Below are 24692 nucleotides of genomic sequence, written 5' to 3'. Positions count from 1 at the left end.
CACTTTCCCTCTCGCAAGAGGCTCAAGCACTCTGGCACTGGCTCACTCCACACAAAATATCTCTGAGAGTGGATAATGTGTCTGGCACCAACAACCCTCTCGCAGATTCATTCAGCAGGACGGAGGACAGCTGCCACCAATGGGAGCTTGATCTGCACGAAGTGGACAAGTTCTTCTTCCAGTGGGGAACACTGGCACTGGATATTTTCACTACCAACGAGAACGCCAAATACCACTTCTACGCCAATCAATATCCACTTCTGGGATCGTGGGGGAATGCCCTTACGATGCCATGGTCCGGGATCTTTGCATACGCTTTTCCCCCTTTCATGTTGATACCCAGGGTCATTCAGAAAATGACGACAGAGCATTTCCGGCTCATACTAATGGCTCCCAGGGGGCCCAGGCAGCATTGGTACATGGAACTCATTCTCCTGTCTGTGACCAAACCCATCTGACTTCCCATGACAACGTCACTATTATCGAGAAGCCAAGACCAGATGTTGCATCCGGAGCCAGCTTCTCCCCAATTGCACTTATGGCTCCTGAGTTCTATAAACTACAACACATGAACATTGATCAGGAAGGTCGAGACATATTATCCAGAACGTGAGCCGAATCTACAAACAAAACCTACATGCTCAAGTGGCGGAGACTCTGAATTTGGTGCAAACAAAACAGCTTGCATCCACTCGAAGCTCTATTCCTGAACAAATCATGCCTTATCTCCTATCCCCCACCAAGTCCGGGCTGGTCCATGCCTCTATTAAAGTACACCTGGCTACAATTTCTAGATATAAACCTTAGCAGATACGCCTTCTCCCTGTTCTTCCAGGCTCATAAAACAGTTCATGAAGGATTTATTTCACACTTTTCCTCCGGTGCGACCACCTCCTCCCCAGTGGCATCTCAACGTGGTCCTTTCTCAGCAAATGAAATCTCCATTGGAACCAATACATAAGGCTGAACTCAAATTCCTCACATAGAAAGTGGCAATTCTTCTCGCCCTCACCTCCGCTAGGAGAGTCAGTGAAATACAAGCCTTTACCATCAAGGAGCCTGTCTTACTTTTTTCACTGACGATTATATTCTTCTCAGGACAAACCCAAGATATATTCCTAAGGTTCCGTCCTCTTCATCTCAACGAACCTGTAATATTACAAACTTTTTCCCAAATCCATCCACTCCAGCTGAAAGGACTCTCCACACGCTGAATGTCAAACGATGTTTGAAATTCTATCTTCAGCGTGCCAAACACTTACGGAAAACAGATCAATTACTAGTCTCTTATTGTCAAGGCCATCAAAGAGCAGCAGTCACAAAGACAACAGTAGCCAGATGGATATCATCCACCATACAATTTTGTCGTACAATAGCTGGCAAACCTCTGGTCAGATCACAAAAGGCACACTCAACTAGAGCAGCCTCAACCTCACCTGCTCTTTTTCCTGGCATCGCCCAGCTGCAACATAGAAGACCACTCATTCCTTTATGCAGCATTATTGTTTGGAATCCGCACAGGACAGCAATATGGCTATAGGACAAGCAATCTATTCCACTGAGATGAGCCTCATTACTAATGTAAGCTTATTTTCTTTCTTAATGTTACTTTTCTTAGTTTAATTTCCTTCTCCAGATATTCGCTATTGCATATCAAATCATATATTGATATATATGTTTATATATTCCTAATCACTTTGCAGTTCTTGTCTAACATACTGTTAATCCACATTTACTTTGTTACTTACATTAGTTAGTATGAATGTCCCACCATCCGCTAATTGTATAACACTAGTTTTTGAAATACTGCTTGCTATTCTGATTCAAGCATGTGAGTCTATGAAAGATCTATGAAAGATCCAGTACTGGATAAGAAAACGAGTTACTTACCTGTAACTGCAGTTATCCAGTATTGGTATATTTCATAGATACTCATGCAGCCCACCCTCCTCCCCTGTGAGGCTCACCTTCCTTCTCTATATATAAATAAATTCACTCTTGTGCTTGAAAATCTGAGGGAAAGAGCCTCTCTTGGGAGTATTCTAGAGGGTTCTGTTGTCTGATTGGTCATAGGTCAAGTTTGGTTCTTTTTTCTAAAGGACATAGATAGGCTGTAGTTTGAGAACCATTAACATTACAGCCTATGATGATTTCTGCATACTGCTTTCCTAAGGTACCGTGGGATTCCCACTTCGACAACGGGGAATGATTCAAGCATGTGAATCTATGAAAGATACCAATACTGGACAACTGCAGTTACAGGTAAGTAACGTATTTTCTTCTGCTGCCACTTAGAGTCCATGCTGCCCCTTAAAGCTGACCTACATTCTGCAGCCTCTTCAAGGACCTAAAGAAATATAACTACTCCACTCCACACTGATGGAACCCTAGTGGCTTCTTTTGCCTGCCCACATCATTTTTAAAACAAGGTGCATCATTAGAAAAGCCATCATGAACAGCACAATTGCTTATCTGGTTGACAACCTCACCACCACATTTGGCTGTTGGCAAACTCCTAGTCAGAAAACCACCAGTCTGGAAATGAAAAAGTGTGAAAAAACAAAGCAACAGAACTCCTCCATTCTTGCACCAAGGTTCTGAAATAACATATCCATATCCATCAGTACCATTCACACTCTGCTCCAGTTTAGGAAAGTGCTGAAGACACATACTCTACAGAACACTGCAACTCCCCGAAGTAATAGTATAAATCCTTTCTCAGAGCCCAGCTGCTGTCCTATCATTCACTGTTTGTTTCTTTGCTTTTGACCTTCTGCAGTGCTCCACTAACTTTTGTCTAGGTTTGCACTATACACAAATACTGTATACAGTGTAATTGTGTTCCCTCTGCCTGAGAAAGTAATTAGGCTATTCCTGAAAAACTAAGGTAACAAAGAGCCACAACATAAGTAGAACGTTAGCATATCTATAATTCTGCTATAATCAGAGCTCCTGTTTAATGAGTATGTTTTAATTTGTAGCCTAACTGTGATCAAATTGGTGGACTAAAGAGAGCACCTACATAAACCGGGTCTCCAGAAAGCCCTGGTGTAATTAGAGGCCTTTCATTCTCTGAGTGTTGTATAATCAGAATGATGGCATTAATACTCTTTTAATAATTATTTCAAAACATGGCATAACCGAGGTCTGTTCAGATCAAAGCTTTGATATGAAATTATTTGCATAATTTGTTACGTCATTGGACTGCACCAAATAAGTCAAGCAGGTTGTTTTACAGGACATGTGGATTTCAGAAGCATCTTGTCCCATGGACAAGTAGATTTTGTTTTTATAAATTTCCAATGTTGAAGTACCTTATGCTAACTCTAACCATTACCCTATCCTTGAACCCCAACTTTGTCAGGTATTGGAGTTTATGTTGTGGTGTGTACATATAGTGGAGTAGATGTAATGAGTGTGGACTGTTCAAGTACAGACCTAGACCACCATCTCTTGAATGTGTATCTACAGTAGAGTTCTTCAGGATATTTGGCTTGGCACAGATGTTGTTTACTCAACAACCATTGCCCTTCTCATCAAGACTTCACCTATGCGGGATACCATTGACTGGCGATTCCAAGTCTCGCAAATCATTGCGCGAAGACCGCATGCACCATCATCTTGAGGAAGCAGGCCCTCTCTGTGCTACAAAACACCAATGAGACTCCCACCATGCGAGCTGTCCCTGGGCCAAGAGTAAGACTGACTAAGGCCATCAGAGGTCGGAGGAGGCTGGGCAGGGCCATATCTCTTCGCTTGTGTATATTGCATCATGGGAAAAATAAAGTTATCTATGATATCGAAGGCTATGCCTATTATTCCTTCCTGTTCAATTGGAAACTTTCTTAGCAGTGCCATGGGTGTTTTAAAGAAATTATCTCAGTAGAGGAGCTGGGGGGTCTCTAAAAACCCTGTAGTGCATCAGCTGTTACTGTGGCCACTTCCGTTTTAGTAGAAGGTCAATCTTCTCCTGAGGTTTCTTCTTGGCCGGTCGGCCCTAAGGGAAATTTATGTGTACTTAACACTTCTCCTCCTATTGACTCTCTTCCAGACCTATCATCACTCAGCTCACCTCCTCCCAAAATAAAAAGGGTACCATCAGAAGAAAGACTCCATCATGGCCTGAAGCCACACCATATGTTATTGTACTTGCTGGTGCTTCTTCTGACCAGAGGGAGGAGTGGCTATAACTTAGAAACAAGGCCTTCACTAGCTAAGAGAAAAGGGTGGTTATTCGTTGTGTGTGTATCTTAGATAACTTTATTATGGCCAGCAGATTCTCTTGGGTAGGAAACAAGCATAAGGTAATCAGCATGGATAGCATTTTAGTGAATTTCAGAAGGCCTGCAGCTGCTCACACGGCCCTTTGTGGGTTTTCCACTGTTCCGTACAGTTTTGACTTCATTACAGTTTTACCACTGGGTTATTTTTACAGATGCTCAGCTACTGTACTGAGGCCAGTAAACCTTTTTTAATTGATTGTTAAATGACTTTTGCAGTCCCTGCTTCTCCCTCTAATAGGGCGCGTGCCATTGGTCAGTTAGAAATCCTCTTATAACTATGTCTTTGAAATTCAGTGTCCGTTTTTAATACTGATTCACCATATTACAAGCTTGTTTGTGTGGAGGTTGTGGGCCTGGCAAATATTCCAATAATATTTTTTGTCATACAGACCTGGATACGCTATACGCACTTGCCTATGATTTTTCCAGATTTATTTCCAGACCAGTGACGAGTGGTCACCTATCTGGCTGGGGGATTTTAATGCTAGTATATGTATTTTTCAATTAACCAGAATGTGTGGTTTGACTAACTGTAAAGGAAACAAGATGGCTACCTTTGAGTATGGCTGACTGGGCAATCCTTTAAATAGATTTCTTAAGAGATATAGGGGCTCATTCCGACCCCGGCGGTCAAGGACCGCCGGGGCTGGGGATGCGGGAGCACCGCCAACAGGCTGGCGGTGCCCCGCAGGGCATTCTGACCGCTGCGGTTTGGCCGCGGTCAGACCAGGAAAACCGGCAGTCTCCCGCCGGTTTTCCGCTGCCCTGGGAATCCCCCATGGCGGCGCAGCTTGCTGCGCCGCCATGGGGGATTCCGACCCCCTCACCGCCATCCTGTTCCTGGCGGTTCCGACCGCCAGGAACAGGATGGCGGTGAGGGGTGTCGTGGGGCCCCTGGGGGCCCCTGCAGTGCCCATGCCAATGGCATGGGCACTGCAGGGGCCCCCGTAAGAGGGCCCCACTTTGAATTCCAGTGTCTGCTCAGCAGACACTGGAATTCACGACGGGTGCAACTGCACCCGTCGCACCTTCCCACTCCGCCGGCTCCATTCGGAGCCGGCTTCCTCGTGGGAAGGGGTTTCCCGCTGAGCTGGCGGGCGGCCTGCTGGCGGTCACCCGCCAGCCCAGCGGGAAAGCCAGAATGGCCTCCGCGGTCTTTCGACCGCGGAGCGGCCATATGGCGGTTCCCTCCAGGCGGGCGGCTCCCGCCGCCCGCCGGGGTCTGAATGACCCCCATAATCTCTTTTTTGCTTTAGACTTGTGTAAATTTCTGTCATCTGATGTTCCTATATCTACTGACAGAGGCTGTGCTTCTCAAATAGATTTTACTGTCTTGTCAGATGGCCTTCGTACTTTCAAAGTACTCCCACATTGTGCAAGTGACCACAACCCATGAGTTCTCTCCCTAAGAAGAATGGACTGAGTGAATAATCAGATCAGTAATCTACAGGACGTGGTACTGGAAAAGAACAAAGGTGTCTCATCCAAATCTGCCAAATTAGGTTCCTCATAAATTATTGATGAGCTGATTCAGGACAAGATGATGATTTTATGTCCAGCCTGAAGGATAATGGTGACCCTCTATCTATTTTGTACTCATTGGAGTGGTCTGCCAGAAATTTAGCAACTTGATGCTGCAACCAGCTCATGGCAATAAAGCTAAGGCTTTTTCTTGGTTTGTCAAAACATGTTGAAATATTAATAGTGTTCTTAAGGTTGCCTTAAATAAGAAACCCAGAATTCCATCTGACATACAACTTTGTAGGTTGACACATAAAACTGCTTTGGAAAATAGGAATGCCACTCTTAGGGAATGCTCTGTTTGCAATGAGCTAGTATTTACAAGATAACAATTAATTTTGGCAGGTGGTTAATGCCCCCTAATTCAGAGATAACATCACACCCACCATTACAACCATTACTAGAGCACATAAACGGGTAGACCACTTGAGTGATATCTTCAAGCCTAAAACTTCTGGTTATGTCATCACCCAAAAAGGTAGTGAAAGACCCCCAAACCAGTTATTTTTTAATGCAGCGAGATCAGCTATAATCAAAAGTTGTAATGGGAAAACTCCAGGGCTAGAGGGGGTCCCCGTTGATCTGTTTAAACATAATTTATATCTTTGGTCCTCACTAGTAACAAATGTTCTTAAGCCTGCTGCAAAGACCAAACTACCAAGCTCCTGGTCAGGCTTGATCATTGTTCCGCTTTTAAAAAAAGGGAAATAAAGAGCATCCTACCTGTTACAGGTTGATATCTGCAAGCTTCAATTGTTAAGGTGTCAGGGAGAGTCTAGTTAGGCAAACCTGAAATCTAGGCACAAGAAAATTCCGTATTGTTATAGATGGCTTCCTGCAAGGTTTAGAAAAACCTGAACCTCTATTTATTGACATGAAAATATACAGTGACCAAGGTTGGGACTACGTACCTGGCCTTTATAGACTTAACGTCTGCTTTTGTGATAAACAGATGTGGTCCAATATGTTAACACTGAGCGTGAACTCAGTATATTTTCTTGTACAACTGCATTCTGAATCTTTGGCTTGTGTTTGATATGATGCATTGAGAGAATGTTCAAACTCATTTTGGATTTGAAAGGGGATTGATCAAGGGTGTTCTGGACCCTTTTCTGTTCATTCTTTACATAAATGAGCTGAATGGTCAACGAAGACTTAGTGGGAAGGGCATGCTGCATATCGGGACATAAATGTCCCCTGTTCCCCTTTAGTCCACCTGCCCAGTGAGTTTTACATATTATTGGACTCATTTGCTATCTTTGTGAAAGACATTGATGTAAAAATCAGTTTATTGAAATCATAAACCATGGTAGGTGGTCCTAAGGCTACCAAAGGAAAGACCCATGATATTGATTCTACACCTGTACACAACTTCACAGTGTTTGAGTACTTGTGAGTCCCTTTTGATACCTGTTTTAACTGGATCCATCCAAGGAGAATTAGAATTCAATAATTTCAACGATGGTTAGAAGCTGTGCTTAGACTTTGTCACATTGAGCTCTAAACCGGTTAGATGTACTGTTGCAGAACTATTGGCTTACATAACACTGAAGGGAATACAAGTGAGAATCTTTTTCTACACTGGTTACTTTCAGTTCTGAAAAGTACATCATGTTTAGTATGCTACGCTGAATTGGGAATCAGATCTCTGGAGGATCAAATCAGACTCCTCCCACTGCTGCTGTTGTGGCTGTTAATTTGGTCGAAACATTAGTCTTTATCACTTCATTGTGTCTGGCTCTCTGTCCTTGGACTATGGCCACTGAATTCCCTAGCTTGTATACTCCAAGGAAGGGTTTTAATAGATTAACAAATCTGAACATTTTAAATCACCAACTGTAAAATTATTGTCCAAAATACAATTTGAAAACTTTTTTTATGGAAAATGTGACATTAGATTTTCAGCTGATTTTTTAAAAGCAACAGTGATTTCTTATGTTCCTATTTCTGCATCCAGTTTTGTTGAACCTCATCTTGTTTTTATTAAAGGTGTCAGTCCTAGATTCCTTTTAACTTACTTCACATTGAACTTAGCTCATGTACCAGGTATTTTCATGATGAAGGCTTATGGAGGAATCTGCCACGCTGACCCTGTGAAGATGTTTCAGAGCAATCTACTATGTACTTTGCTCTCTGAATTATAAATCATATAGGCCGGTGGTAATTTTCTTAGAACAACTTAAAATGGAATTTAACATTTTTACAGTTGTGAACTTTACCAGACATTTACTTAGGATAAGAAATGTAATTACACAATCCCTTGCCATTTTAAATACTGTGGAAATGTTATATTTTGAAAAATGGCACATATTTTACATGTATTATCCTATGGCTGCCTAATCTTGTAAATTTTAAGTGTTCTTTTTATTTGTAGAATTATATAGTTTATTAAATGTATGTATTTTTTCTTTAGTATCTTTAATGGCCGTATTGGCCAAGTAAAGATGGTTTTGATTTGAAACTACACAAGGATAAAGTTTCATATTCATCTTTTTGCTCTTCCTCACTACCGTTTGCCCTGGATGCCATAAAATCTTACAACGAGTGTGAAAGAGGGAAATTTAACAGAGAGATTAGGAATACGTTACTAACTATAGGGTCTCCTGAACACCTAGTTTTCTTCAAACCTTCGCAAGACATCACTATCACTAGTGCTGTTTGTGTTTCTAGGTGGATAGAAGCAGTATGTCACAGGGCCAGCTTCGCTTAGATAAGGCTGTGCTTAGGTGAAATTCAGAATATAGTCATTTTATTTCTGATCAAAATCCTCATTGGTTACTTTGTCCTCACAGTACATGAAATTCCATAAGTCTGGAAGTATAAGAACTAGGAATTCTGGGCCACTGTGTTGAGTAACATACTGCTTTCCTTAACATTCTGAATAGCAGTACAATTGTTATATCAATGTATTTTTCAAATGGGAGTAATACTTCCATTATAAATCCAAGGTTTCTGTTTAAAGACATTGTGCAACTTTTGAAGATCAGTATTGAAGGGATGTAGAAGAAAAGAAATGTTCTTCTGAACGGGCGTTTGGATACTAGGTGCAAGAACTCTAATTTTGAAATTTTGGGCTGTGTGTGCTTGTGCACTTTGAAGCACTTATTTGGAGAGATGGCTGTATCGGAGATAGTGACCTGAAGGTACATGTGGACATTGTTGTGATGGAGAGTGCAAGACACCAATACAATCAACTAACACAAGATATCTAATGTAAATGACAAAATGCATGAGTTAAAGCTTGAACGTTGGAGACTCCAGTCAGGCAGTGCACAACTAAGCCAAATTGTGGCCTGTTTTTACTTATAGCCAGCATCCCCAAAAGGCAGTCGACTAACAATGAAGCATATAATTGCAAATTTTAGCTGCACATGATGCTGTCCGTATCTCTGCATCACGTAAAGCAGTAGATATTTTGAGAAAGGCATTTAGCAATATGACCTCCACTGCTTTCCAGAGACCACAGTCCTATGCAATGAAGCTGTTAAGTTATTATGACTAGGAAGAATGCTAGACTGGAAGATTCCATGTTGCCATCCACATATCCAAATGTCCTCCAGGTGAGTTACATGTTGACTCTTAACAGTCTTTTTGGATTCATCAATTCGGTAATAATGCGCAAAGGCGGAATAAACCTTTTTTTTTTTTTTTTTTTTTACTTGTGGGACTGGGTAGCATCTGCAAGTTAGCCAAATGCTGACCCTGCAGAAAACACCCTTCCAAAATTCCTTGGACAATGTTGACTGCCTAATAAAGGAAGGATGTGGATAGGCTGGAGATAGTGAAAATGTTGCCTTTATGTTCTTTTAAATAGTGGCACCTCATAGTGAGAGGAAATATTCAAGGGGGCTTTCCATCACAGGCATGTGTGTGCCCTCACCCTCCCCACCCCTCCACTGACCCTCCCCCTCTCCACCCAGGCCTTCCCTCACAGGCGTGTGTACACACAAACATTCTCTCTCTCTCTCTGTTTCTCTCTCTTTTTCATGCGTAGATTAGTGAATTGGAATAAGCATGTATGATTCTTGGATTAGATGCTAATCAAAGTAGTTTAACTGCTGTTGTTGATTTATTTTTTAAGATTTTCAAAGCCAACCACCTGGGAGATGCAATAAAAGTCATAGAGAAGCGCCCTGAGTTGCTCAACTCGGCTGACTTGGAGAACAAAAAGGTGAGAGACCATACAGTGTTCCAAAGGAGAGCAAGCATTGGCAAATTCAATAGGTTTGTCTCTTTATTAAGTTATAGTGCTTCATAATTGGTTGTTGAATTATTGCATGTGGATCAATGGGGGGTTAAATGTGAGAATGAGTCAGTGATTGGATGGATGTGTGACTGATGACGTAGATGATGTATAGGTGAGTTAGTGTACAGATAAATAATTAAATTAGTGAGTGCAGCAATGGATAAGCGACTGGATCCATGAGTGCCAATCATTCTTAGGGGCCACACCAATTCAGCAGCCTGCTCTGTTACTCCTGCTTGGGCTTAGTTGCTGTGTCGCTACGTGCTGCTGAAATCTATTTTCCAAAGCATGCTGATTTGAGGTGGCTATCCCTATCTTTTAGGACTCGGATAGGAAAGAAGCAAAGTGGCATCACTCATAATGAAAGGCATTTCAGACACTATAAAGAAAATCCTTCCCTACATTCCTTCCGAACTCCAGAAATGTACAGTTACATCTCTTGTTCTTGCAAAATTCGACTACTGCAAGTCTTTACTCAAACATGCAACAACAGTTGATGAACAAATTGCAAGTAGTACAGAATGCAGCAGCATGTCTCCTTTTGAAGATCCCTACATTTCAGTAAGAAAACTACATTTGGCTCCCTTTAAAACAGAGAAAAAAGTCCTATGCATCACTTATAAAGTGTTTCATGATTCTGTCCCTTCCTTCTTGTAGAATTGTTTCAATTGGTATTCCCCTACTAGGACACTTCGATCGGCAAAGTTGAAAAATCTTTCCTTCCCAAGAGCCAGCAAGGTCTCCTTGGGAGGAAGAAGTTTTAAGAAATGGTGCCCCTAAGGCTTGGAATTCTCTGCCTCTAGAGCTCAAAGAGATGCCCAATTTTCAAGCCTCCTGGAAAGCCTTGAAATCTTTACTTTTCAGTATGTAACATGGGCTCATCCTAATGGTACAGCAGAACTAGTGCAAAGATACCCTCAGGTAATCGAGCTCTCTAAAAGTTTATTAACATAACTAAATGTCTGTATTGTTGACTATTTCAAAATGTGATTACTTCCAAAACAGCAGTAACTGAAGGAAACTGACCTATTGCTTCTTTCAGTATGCTGTCATGTGGACCGACAAAAAAGGTGAATGACGCTTGTTGGAAGCAGTGGCTGAGCGGCACAGATGTAGAAGCCCTTTATATATGTTATTTGATTTTTATTTACATGAGAATATGCAGACAGCTAAATCTGTGTATACACCAGACCTAAAAATTATATATATATATTTTTATATGTGAAAAATTATATATATGAATAAAAAAATTATTTGAAGCGTCCATTTGGCTTTCCATATTGGAAATTTCTCGCCTATAGGTGTTTAGAATTTTTTTATGTAAATGAAGAATACAAATTCCCTTCATTCAGTTGTTTGTTTCAGTAGCCATGTTTTTTCCTCTGGATTGCTGAAAGTGGACAACGTTAAAAATAGGAAAGTACTTCTGTCATTTGCATGTTCCATTTAGTTGCCCTCAATGATGATCAGCAGCTGTTGACCTTACATCAGTGTTAGCATTTATGAAATGTACACCCCTTATGTTTTGATCTGTTCCTTCATTACATCTTACCTTTCATTTTCAAGTTGACTTTGTCGGTGTCTTTTTGTCACTTTTGTATTATTTTGCTTAAAATTTACATTTTCTTCTCCTGCGGGTCTATGTTGATTTTTAGAAAGAGCCCTCTCATCTGTCAACTGAGCCTTTTCTCAAATTCAAACCTCTGGTAATAAAAAAAAAGTCATATTCCTAGCATGTGTGGCTGTACATACACATGTGCTGCATACTCTTGCCATATAGTGTTGGGCTCAGACATTTGCATCTAGTTTTTCTTCAAAGACTTTCAAGTCACAAGGTATAGTGACTCCTCCTCTCTGTAGCAATGTGAATGATCATTTGCTCCATTAGATTGTGATTGTTTTTCTCTGTCATCAGGCTTGGATGAGTTTCACTGAAGCTCTGGTTTTGAATGCCCTTTTTGACGACTAACGACCACAGAGCCATAAGGGTCCAGTGAAGAAGAAGAACAAATTCTACTCATTATTTACGATAATCAGTAATTCTATATCTAGGGGTGGAAGATACACAGGAGCCGAGGTACAAGGCATCTACCTTGTGATGGGCTCAATCACCTTCCACTCCTGACCAGAGAATGTTTTGTCAGGTGTCATTGATCAGACCTTTTCCACAGGTGCCCTTGGTGCAACACAAAATATTCACACAACGCCACAGTCCGGTCAGTAGCATATGCCTCTCTCCTGAGCACATGAACAAGACCTGCAGTTTATATAGAAAAAGACTGAAGAATCAAATAAATCAATGCCTTGCTCACAACATGGAAATGGTGGCTGAGGCAGAGTTTTAAGGCAAGGAAGTACTAGTCAGCACTGAGGAGGAAGAAGAAGAGGAGGAAAATGTGCATATATCAAGCCTACTTTGTCGCCTGAGGAGAGTTTGCCTTGAGATTGAGGAGAGGGAGGAAAAAGAACAGCCTTCAGTGTCCCCCAGCAGCACCCTCGACACTAACTGTGGAAAAGGATCTGGTCCAAGTACAAAGACCACATCAAAGACTATGCGTACCCAGGGCCATCAGCTCAGATGCATCGCAAATGGCCACAGAAGGTGTCAGAGCCGTGTCCTCTAGACCATTGACTAGACAGTCCTGTGGCTACACAACACGTGTTGTGATGCTCCATAACCATTTGGTTTCGGCCGACACCGAGAAAGGGCTTTGGAAACGAGACAGGATGAGCCAACAGTAAATCTTAATTTGGCTACTAGTGGAAAGATCAAGCACAGCCTAGGAAACAACCTTTGAAGCTGAAGAATCTAGGTGCAGGCCACTCAGTGCCAACACTGCTTTCGTTGTTGAAATCCTCCATGCTGAAATTTTTTGCAACAAAGGACAATGTACAGATTAAATAAAACACTTCTTCCCAGCAGTCATCAGCATTGCTTAAAAAATCACCTGGGCTAACTGCTAAGAGACAGTAGAGTTCTATCCTTGAGAAGTTACAGCAAGTCTTGAACAAAGAACAATTGTTGTCACACCCCAAGCTGGAAAAGTTACCATGTCTAAAAAGAGAAGGTTATGGTTTGAGGAGTCTACCATATTGCCACCAAAGAAGACACTTGTGACATAGGAAAGCACCACCACCAACTCAGACTCATCCAACACAACATTTTCCAATCCATATTCTTCCAGTACAAGAGGCTCCACTGGGATGAGATGGAGGATCTCGTACAACATCTTCAGCACTAGTACAAAAAGAGAGGTTGGAAATTGGTGGGTGAGGGCAACTTATATATGCCACCATTAGGTGTGCTTTAGGTGCTACTGACACCTCAGCAAGGGGTATAACATTGGCTGTCATCTCAAGTGGACATGATTGGTTGTGCATTTCATTCTTCAAGCTGGAGGTACAATAGTATCTTCTTCACAATGCATTTGATGGTGAGCCTTTATACGCTCCACAAGTCGATGAAATGCTAGAGAAAATTCAGAAAGATACTGAAACAGCAAAGGCTATGGGGGTGTTGCAGAACATGACTACTCACCAAGCCTTTCATAAACAGGACACAAGGGGTAATGCCAAGGCATCCACCTCTGAGCACGGGGCAGATTTACAAAAGGCAACAACAAGTCTCTTACCCTCAACCTTCGTAGCCTCTGCTAGTAAGGTGGTAGAGGCTACAATAGAGGGAGTCTATAAAGGGAAATGGTGCCTCAACCAGCAAACATTGACTCCCTTCACATTAACTCCAATCAATGAACACCTGTCGGGCAGACTTCAGGGGTTCCTGCCAAATTAGGAGGATATCACTTCCAACGAGTGGGTACTCTCTATCATCGAGCACGGTTGCTGTCTTGAACTCACAGCAGATCCACCAAACAAGCCTCCTTGCAAACACACCCTCAGCCCACAACACTTACAACTTCTCAAGGAAGAGGTAAAAGTGCTCCTCGAAAAGAGGGCTATCAAACCAGTTCCAAAGCAACTCCAAAGAAAGACTGAACTTTCAGGCCAATCTTAGACCTCAACTGCTACATCCTGTTGACCATTTTCAAATGAACACACCATAGGATGCCATACCACTCTTAGTCATTCATAGCAGCTCCCTAATTAATGGATGTATACTTCCACATTCCCTTCCACCCAGCCCTCCGACGCTATCTGCTGTTCGTGGTAAATGGACGCCATTATCTATTCAAGGTTTTACCATTTGGGTCATGACAGGTTCAAGGGTATTCACTAATGCCTAGCAATAGTAGTCACCCATCTCAGGAGACAATGCCTTAATGCTGATCCTTACTGAGACAACAGGCTAACAAAGAGTCATGACAAGCCAAGTGTGTAAAATATTCCATCAATCTTGTTCACAAGTTAGGATTTACAATAAACATGATTAAATCCTACCTACCACCACTTCATGTCCAAACTTACCTCAGGATGATTCTCAGTTCAGTCATGGCCAAAGCATACCTCAATTCACAGAGGGTACAGAAATTCCAGAACTAAATGACTCTTTTTCAGCCACAACGTCACCTGCTAGTCAGGATGTAATGTGTCTCCTTGGCATGATGGTGTCCTGCATAGCCATTGCCCCACATGCCAGACAGAATATGCACACTTTACAGGAGTGTCTTACATCACAGTGTCCACAAGTGGGTGGCAAGTTAGAGGATCCAGTTGTGATTCATTTCAAGATTTATCAGTCTCTGCAGTGCTGGAACAGCAGCAATCTGTTGCATGACAGGCCTTTTTTGGGACCCCCCACCCCACCGCAGGTGGCCATCACTGTAGGAGCATCACTCACAGGCTGGGAGGCACACATGATGGACATGACAGCACTTGGGTTTGGACGGTTCAGCAAAAGACCTTCCACATCAACTTATTGAAACTACTAACAATAAAATTGGTGCTAAAATCTTTCAGCAAGGATATTCAGCACAAAGTAGTCCTCATAAAGAAAGACATGTCAGCCATGTATTATCTACAGAAGCCGGGAGGCACTCAGCCTCTTCAGCTTTCCCAGCTAACACAGAGCATATTGCATTGGGCAATTTACCGCTACATTCACCTCCTGGCAGAATATCTCCCAGGGTTGGGAAAACAACTTTGCCAACCTCCTAAGCAGGATGCAGCAACAGGTTCATGGGTGAGAACTCCAACCAAAAGTCCTACTTTCAACTTTGGGGAACAGCAGGCATGGATCTCTTCACTGTAGCTCAGGACACAAAATACCAACACTTTGCCTCCAGGTTTTATCACCCACAGTCCAAGGGAATTGCACTGTGTATGAATTGGTCAGGGATCTTTGCCTCCCCTTTTCCACCTCTCCCATTTTTACCATATATGGTGAGGAAGGTCAGGCAGACCTCTCTCGGTTTGATTGTGATAGCTCACATATGTGCAGGGCAGCAATGGTACACAACCTTACTAAAGCTGTCTGTAGTTCCTTGTGAGAATCTTCCCAACAGACAGAACCTTCTTGCATATAAACAAAGCAGAGTGAGACACCCAAATCTCAGACAGCTCATTTTTGCTCCTAGAGTTTGGTTCATAAAATGAACATTGAAATGTATGGACATCCTCAACGTGGCTGACAACCTGCCACTAAAGAGCATGTTATGCGGCTTAGTAGAGGAGATTTGTCCACTGCAGTGTAACAGGGCACATTGATCCCCAGAAGTCTACTGTTGTTGAAACATTCATGGAGAGACTAAAGAGGATAATACCTCCAAAGTCATCACCTGCTCCAGTTTGAAATTGTAATGTGGTACTGACCAGACTCATGGGTCTTCCTTTTGAATCTTACATTCCTGCCCACTTCATTTTTCCCCTAGAAAGCTGCTTTCTTGGTAGCAATTACTTCCTTGAGAACAATCAAGGAAATACATGCTCTGGAACAACCTTTCTTTCAGGTACACCAAGATATGGTAGTCCTTTAAACCAACCCTAAAGAATTGCCAAAAATAGTGTCCTCTTTTTACCTGAACCAAGCTATTGAGTTACTATGTTCTTTCCCATTCCAGACTCTCTATCAGAGAGAGCTCTTCCTACACTGGATGTAAATATAGCACTAATGTTTTACATTGATTGAGCTAAATATTTCTGTATAATACAACTGTTTGTTGCCTTCTCAAGACCGAGGAATGGGCAACCAGTATTTGAGCAGGTTTTGCTTGATGGATAGTTAACTGCACCCATACATGTTACATCAAGGCAAGGAGGAAATTACCAGTCCTTTCAAGACTGCACTCCACTAGAAACAAGCATTGGCAAAGCCAATAGGTCTCGCCTCTAGAAGAGCTATTGGCTTTTGCAATGTGTTTTGCCTTGTTGTACACCAGTGGGGCTGCTGTTCAGTATGGCTAAAAGTTAGTGGTGCAGAGTGTCAGAGTCAAGTGGGGGAGTGGAGTGTCGTAGATCTGGATAGAGGGGAATAGAGTTCAGTGGTTGAATGGCAGAGTATATAGTAGGGTGGAGTGAGGTGGAATAGGGTGGAGTGGGTTGCAGTGAATTGAGGTAGTGGGCTGATTGGATTGGACTAGTGTGGGTGGATTGGGGTGGATTGAATGGAGGGGGTGGATTGAAATGGGGTGAGGTGGATGGGAAAGGGGTGGATTTGATTGGATTTGGCTTGGTGGTTTGGATTGGAATGATGGGGTGGAATGGACTGGAATGGAGTGGGGTGGATTTGATTGGAGTAGGGTGAATTTCTAGGAGTGTATTAGAGCAGGATGAATTGGAGTGGGGTGGACTGAACTGGGATGGGGTGGGGTGAATTGGATTGGGATAGAGTAAGTGGATTGGAATAGAGTAGGTTTGTGATGGATTCAAGTGGGCTGGATTGGAGTGGGATGGATTCAAATGGGGTGTGGTGGATTGGGTTGGGGAGTGGGGTCTGCAGTGCAGTAAGATGGAGTGGATTGGATTGGGATGTGTTGATTTGCATAGTGGTGGATTGCATTGAGGTAAGGTGGTTTGGAATGCGGTGGGGTAGGTGAATTGGAGTGTGATGGACTGAAATGGGATGGGTTGAGTGGGATAGAGTGGGGTGGATCGAAGTAGGGTGGATCAAAGTGGGATGGATTGGATTGGAGTGGGGTGTAGTGGATTGAAGTGGGGTAGATTGGGTTGGGGTGGATTGGAGTGGGTTAGATTGCATTGAGGTGGGGTGGATTGAGTGCGGGGGATGGATTGGAGTGTGGTGGAGTGGATTGGTGTGAATTGGAGTGGGGTACAATTGAAGTGGGGTGGATTGTGGTGGGGTGGACTGAAGTGGGTGGATTGTATTGGGGTGGGGTCGGGTGGATTGCATTAAGGTGAGGTGGATTAGATTGAATTGGCGTTGGGTGGATGGGATTGGTGTGGGATGAGTTGGAGTAGGATGGAGTGGATTTGGGTGGATTGGTTTGGGGTGGATTGGGGTGGTTTGGAGTGGGGTGGTTTGGAGTGCGTGGATTGGGGTAGAGTGGAGTAGATCATAGTGCAGTGGTTGGATTGAGTGGGGTGGATTAGACAGTGTGGATTGAGATGGGGTGGATTGGGTGTGCTGGATTGGGGTGGATTGAATAGGGGAGGGTGGATTGGATAGGGGTGGGGTTGATTGGGTTGGGGTGGATTGGAGTGAGGTGGAGTGGAGTGGGGTGTTTTTGATTGGATCGTGTTGGATTGGGCTGAAGTGGATTGGAGTGGGGTGAATTGGAATGGACTAGGGGGATTGGAGTGGGGTGGATTGGATTGGGGTGAATTGTTGGATTAAAGCCGACTTGATTAAGGTGGTTTGGAGTTGGGTGGATTGAACTGGAGTAGGGTTTATTAATGTTGACTGGATTGGACTAGAGTGGTGTGGATTAAAGTGGATTGTATTTGAGTGGGATGGACTGAGATGGTGTGAGTGGGCTGGATTGGAGTGAGGTGGATTGGGTTACAGTGGACTTGAATGGAGTGGATTGGATTGATTGTAGTGGGGTGGGTTGGATTGGAGTAGGGAGGGTTTGGGTGGAGTGGGTGGGTTGGACTGGAGTGGGGTTGGATGGATTGCAGTGGGGTGGGATGGATTGGGTTGGGTGAAGTGTACTGGATTTGGATGGGGTAGATTGGACTGGGCTGGATTGGGGTGGGTTGGATTGGATTGGTGTGTTGGGTGGATTGGATTGCTGTGGGGTAGATTGGATTGGTGTGGGTTGGACTGAATTGTAGGTGCATGGATTATGGTGTACTGGAGTGGGGTGAATGGGGATGGAGTGGGTGGATTGGATTGGAGTGGGGCAGATTGTTTTGCATTGGAAGGATTTGTTTGTGATTGGAGTGGGACAGGTTGGGGTGTAGCAGATTGTTTTGGATTAAAGTGAGACAGAAATAATGGGGCAGATTGAAATGTATTGGAGTGGGGCAGATTGGAGTGTGGCGGTTTTGGTAGCTTGTTTTTTAATTGAAGTGGCGAAGATTGTTTTGGATTGGAGTGGGACAGCTTGTTTTGGATTGGAGTGGGGCAGGTTGTTTTGGATTGGAATGGGGCAGGTTGTTTTGGATTGGAGTGGGGCAGGTTGTTTTGGATTGGAGTGGGGCAGGTTGTTTTGGATTGGAGGAGGGCAGATTGTTTTGGATTGGAGGAGGGCAGATTGTTTTGGATTGGAGGAGGGCAGATTGTTTTGGATTGGAGGAGGGCAGATTGTTTTGGATTTGAGGAGGGCAGATTGTTTTGGATTGGAGGAGGGCAGATTGTTTTGGATTTGAGGAGGGCAGATTGTTTTGGATTTGAGGAGGGCAGATTGTTGAGGCAGATTCTTTTGGATTGGGGTGGGCAGATTGTTTTAGATTGGAATAGGGCAGATTGGAATGGGACAGATTGTTTTGGATTGGAATGGGGCAGATTGGAGTGGGACAGATTGTTTTGGATTGGAATGGGGCAGATAGTTTATGGATTGGAGTGGGCAGATTGTTTTGGATTGGAGTGGGGCAGTTTGTTTTGGATTGGAGTGGGGTAGATGGGAGTGGGGCAAATTGTTTTGGATTAGAGTGGGGTGAATTGAAGTGGGGCAGATTAGATTGGGGTGGGTTGGATTGGATTGGGGTGGGTGGATTGGTGTGTACTGCACGATTATGTTTTAATGCATTATTTCAGAAATTACACATAATAAAGAACCAATGTCTCTTTGCAATATTTCGAAGAAGATAATCGTCATCTCTTCAGAAAAGCGCCCACAAGCAAAACAAAAGGAACATAAGTGGAAAGTGAGAAAAGATGACTTGGCAAAATAAAAGAAATGTAGCTATAAAAAATACAACTTTACAATTATTTTTGTCCTGCTGGGCACTTCTTTCCCATTAACAAACCTTCTGTTTGCAGGGCCCTAGAAAATAACGTAGAAAATATAAATAACAAAATAGTACCTCGATCACTTCTAGAACAGTAGACGGCACTGATTAAGTTGAATCAGTAAGTGCTTGGTCAGTGCTCCACAGAGGGGACAGAAACGATGCAAGGCCTTCAGTGACGACTTACGAGGCTGTAAAGAAGAATGTCATACAAGCCAATAAATGGTGAGTAACAGGCGGGCTCCAAGCCCTTCACTGTACACAACAGAGTCTCGCACTCCAACAGGTATGTGCTAGACAGACTGTACTCAGATCTTTATTCCAATCATTTGCACATCAAATGGCTAGTCAGCGCTAGGGGAAAACTGCTTTACAGTCTATGCAGAGCATATGTATCTACATTCATACATGCTACGAATGGATTATGTTGCTTATTCTGCAAGCATTTATTCATAGTGTGTAGTGCTGTAGATTCACATGTGCCCATCCCCACCCCGGAAACCTTGGTTGTTTCAGATGCTGTCATTTCCTGTATAGTACATATATTGTTTTTTAACACTTAACAATGCATGGTCATCATTGTGTACTATTTCTACCTCCACTAATATGCACCTGATGTGCAAAATACAATCTAACAATGGAGCCGATTACCATACAATGACTTGTGACTTGAAAGACTTCTTTGGAGAAAAACAGGTTGCAACTGTACAAGCCTGCCACTAGATGGCAGGAGTATACAACACATGTGAATCTAAAGTACTACAATCTACCAATAGATTGCAACAGGATAAGTAACATAATCTTTCTATATAGATTATGATTGTGTATTGTTGCAGTAGATGTTGTGGTAGAAATAATAAGGCATACATTTTGTAAACAGGCAAAAATTCATTAGAAGGTTGTTTGTTGCTGAAGAGAACACCCACTCCTAAACATTTCTTGACAAATATGATAATTTTGTCTGGAGTTTGTCTGGCCTTGCTGATTTTATTGTCTATAAAGTGTGTATGCAAGGATCTCGATCAATATCACGAATTGATTTAATATTCTGAAAGGGATCAACATGTGGTGCATTCCCAAAACTGTAGAAATGTTTTCTGAAATTATATCTTGAATCTGTGTGTGAGATAAAGAAAAACAATTCCTTCTCCTTGTTCATTCTAGGATCCATATTGTACCTTTTCTCTGTGCACTTTTGTTCCCCTACATTTTGATGAATTGCTAATGGGGCCATAAGCTTTAGCATTCCTTTTGTAGGCACTTTCTAGGCAACTAACTCATCTGACATCAACTGAGAAGGGAGGGAGGGATCCTACAAACATACAGGAAGGACACCGATTTTCACCTACAGAAGTGGTAGAAGAAGTGGTAGAAAGGAATGAATAGTGGGCAGTGCTAATTTTCCAGCTCTGATGGTACAAAATTAAGATGTCTCTTAAGTTATACCCTTAAGGTATCTAAGACATGGGCATCGGAAGACAGAAGTTTAGAAGCTGCCTAAATTTAAACCCACTTAGGCCCTCATTATGAGTCGCATGATAAATGGACCGGATTTTCCCTATAGCTAGAGTTACCAATACTGGGGGTACTGGTAACTTCGGCTGTGGGGAAATTTGTCCCATGACAGATTGGAGCCCGATGGTTCATTAGGAAATGAGTAATTACAAGGGTAGTTTTTAATTTCGGGTCCATTTACCCACGTAACTGCTAATTTCACAGACATTGCAGATGATTTAAGCGTGAAATAAAATATATCTGCAGTTCTTCAGAGGATCTCGTAATTTTGATGGAGCCAGTAACTTCTGCCTCCAGCCCCATCGGAATGAAGAGGCCACAATGAAAGCCTTATGTTTTTTTCTTTTCTCCTGCTGTAGTTTGGGTAGAGGTTTCATATACAACTTCTTCGTGTGTAAAACCAACAGAAGATACATAAAGTCATTTTTATAAGTCCTGCTATTGCCAAGACTGCTTAGCACATGCCTGCCTGCTGACAAAGTCCTGCTAAACCAAGAACCGCAAATACGTGAGGAATTTGAGCTATCGGCTTCAGTTTCATGACAACAGTTCCCAGGACAGATTAGACCTGAAAAGTGTACTCTGGAAAGCGAGTGGGAAACCTGCATGAAAGGCTTCTGTTTCAAGAATTAAAAGTCCTGCTGTAGTTGAGAACTGAAATGCCCTTCCGGCATAAAGGAACCCTTTCAGAAAGAAATGTGTGTATTCAATGCCACGTGCTGCAGTCCAAAGACAAAAGAAAATAAAGCACAGTTTGATTTACTTAGTGATTCAAGCTCCACCAGGTGAACATACTGAATAGGGTATTCTTCCTGCTGAATGATGGAGAGGGGAGGGTGGGCTTAACGTCCACGATGAAAGCGATTGAAAGACGTTTGAAGTGAAGACGTCTCTCTTCTCAGTTGTTTATCCCAGTGTGATATACCTCAGGAGGCTGAACACTTCAATTAAGTAACAACTGGGACAAGGACCCTGAACGGACAAATAACATGCAGTAACTACTGCAACAATTCATTGTATAACGAGTGAGTATTAAGAGAAAGATAGTGATACAATTGACAAGTAAGTGGTCTCAGCATCAGAAAACAAAATGCTGTTAGGCATGGAGGAAGGGCATAAATGAAAACCAAGAAGCATACATTTACTGATTTTTGATCAAGCATAGGAGGTCGATACTCATGGGGTTTTAAATTTCTGCGAATAGGGATCCAGTTTCCCCCCGAGGAGCCATTTAATGTGAATTCATTTAGAATGTTTATAGGAAGGTGTGGTGATATTTTTTCTTTATACACATAGGGCCGGATTGCGAGTGTGGTGGTCCTTGGACCACCACACTCGTGGTGGCCGTCGGACCGCCGCTGTCGTCAACTGCCACATTACGAGGTTGGCGGGCTGACGGCGAGTGCAGGTCGCATTCAGCCAGGGCGGCACTACACGCAGCGCTGCTCTGCTGATTACGACCTTGTTCTCCGCCAGCCTTTTTTTTATTGCGGTTTCACTGCCATGAAAAGGCTGGCGGAGAACAGGTGCAAGGGGCCACCAGGTGGCTTCTGCACTGCACAGGGCATAGGCAGTGCTGGGGTCCCCCTGGCCAGCACTCTTGTAATGTGCACTGTCTGCTGTGCAGACAGTGCTCATTAAGAGGGTATTGGTGGCCCCTGAGGGAGGCAGCATTGCTGCCGGCTCGATTACAAGCCGGCGACAATGCTGTGGCCACTTTCTTGGTGGGCTGACGGGCAGAAACCTTGGTTTCTGCCCATCAACCCAGCAAGGAAGTTGTAATGAGGCCGGCGGTGAGGTAACCAGTAAGTCGGCACCCTCCCCGTTGGAAGTTCGGCCGCCGAACTCGTAATCAGCCCCATGGTGGCTCATTCCCTCTGCCTCACTGTCCTGATTAGCAATTGCACACTCAGTAAATTCTAAACTTTGTGGTTTTTGTTATGTCAAAATGCAAAGTAAAGTCCAAACCTCATAAAAAGTACATAGATTGATTCATTCCTAAAGATTACATATTTTGTCCTGAAAAAGGAAACTTTCATAACCATCTTTCGTTTGATGTACATACTACCAGCTCTCATAATAGGACAGCAGTGAGTTTGAGCTGCCTAGATCTGGGGTCAGATTTAATTTAATAGGACCAATTCTTTTTTTTAAACTGCATATCATTTGTTTTCTTCAAGCAATAAAATTAGCTTGTTCATAGATATTCTTAGTAAGCAGCAGGCCATAATAATGAGAGTTAATTCTTCTAGGCCATTACAGTAGCATAGGTACAGTTTGAGTCCTATTAAGATAGGAAACATCTTTACAGCACATACTATGGATACAACAACAACTTTAAATACAATTGCTACCTTCATAATATACATGTTACGTCTCTCAGACAACTTGAGTAAGCTTTTACTTACTCCTTCGATTTTTTATTTTCTGCTCTCTCCTAGTCCTTGGAGTTCTGTCCTTGCACCCAAATCTTATTAAAATTTCTGTGGCATCCTATGCCTCATCACTTGTCCTTTCCACTGCCATGCACCAATCCATATTACTGCATGTTTGAGTTCTATATATTGAGGTTTCCTAAAGAGTTGTTTAATTGAAGATGAGCAAAAGCTTTGATCTCATTGTTATTCCATACCTCGTCAAGTGTTGGTAATCCTGTTTCATCATAAACTTTGAACTTCCCAAGACTATTCAACTTGACAGTCTAGTTTTAGTCCATAATGGTGTTCGAAGGGTAAATTGTCCTTTCCATCCTATGTCTCTTTTGCTCTTCTACCAAATATTTATTAAATGTATTCAATTTAAATTTATTAAGTATTTATTCGATTTATTGTAACTGTTATTATATGGTGTCCCGAGTTCCCCCCCATGTAACACACCTATATAACCCTTTCTGCCTATTACATACGTAGGCTGAGTGCAGGCTTGTTTAATGGTGTGAATGCCCACTCATTTTCCACTAGACGTTGTGTAGCCTTATAGTATGTATTTTTCTACAGAATAGACAGTTATTCTGGTAGTACTATCCTTCACAAATGAGGGATTGCACTAGGTAATCCAGTTTTGTAAAGAAAGTGTAACTCACCCCGAACATGAGGGCGGGAGCTTTTTGAAATTTCTTGAGTTCCTCAATCCTAGAAATTTAAAAAGCTCCCTTTTTATTGTCAGTGGCATACATATATGTGTTGTGGGAACCAGCCATTCTTAGGGCATAGAAGTGGCATCATCCATTTTAGAAACCAAAGTATCTTCCATAATTATTGAAAAATTACCTGAATCTTTCTGTTAATTCACCAGGATTTGGTATGTATTCTATGATGTCATCTGCATAAAGCGATGTTTGCTCATCCCACTCACCCACTCTTTAAACAGGGCATCTAGTATCCATTCTGCAAGGGGTTCTAACACCATAGCTAATCAGATGTGGGATAGAAGATTAGTGTCTGTTCCCCCTTCACATTGTACATCTCTTAGAGTGATTGCCACTGACTCTTTGACTAGCCAAAGCTGTGTAGCATTGCAGACTGGTCCAAGACAAAAGTATGGTGCAAGCCCCCAGTGATTCAATGGAATCGAAGACCTTCTTTGGATTCATTGATGCTATGGCTATTAGTTTCATAACCTTCTTGGCATAAGATAAATTGCAGTGTAATCTACTCTAATTGACTCTAGTAGACCTGCTAGTTATGAGTCCTGATTAATCTCTGTGAACCACAGTGTCTACCACCATGATCAGTATATTTGCCAGTACCTTTGCAAGAATTTTAGACTCACTGTTTTATAGGAAAATGGGACAGTATGTTTTGCCCTGTTCGTTCAAC

The 24692-nt window shown here is 42.6% G+C and overlaps 1 protein-coding gene across 4 annotated transcripts in view; it reads left to right on the top strand.

Moving 5' to 3' along the window:
• PRMT7 (protein arginine methyltransferase 7) overlaps positions 1 to 24692 on the top strand; it is a 424549-nt gene that overhangs the window by 218308 nt on the left and 181549 nt on the right. For all 4 annotated transcript variants that reach the window (XM_069217242.1, XM_069217243.1, XM_069217244.1 and 1 more), the window contains one exon: positions 9886 to 9975. In XM_069217242.1, coding sequence (XP_069073343.1) covers positions 9886 to 9975 — 90 coding nt within the window. The remainder of the gene's footprint in view (positions 1 to 9885; positions 9976 to 24692) is intronic.

This window comes from Pleurodeles waltl, chromosome 12 (genome assembly GCF_031143425.1).
Source record: "Pleurodeles waltl isolate 20211129_DDA chromosome 12, aPleWal1.hap1.20221129, whole genome shotgun sequence".
Lineage (NCBI taxonomy): Eukaryota > Metazoa > Chordata > Amphibia > Caudata > Salamandridae > Pleurodeles > Pleurodeles waltl.
Note: the sequence above shows the minus strand (reverse complement) of the source record. Positions and strands in the feature narration are given on the sequence as shown.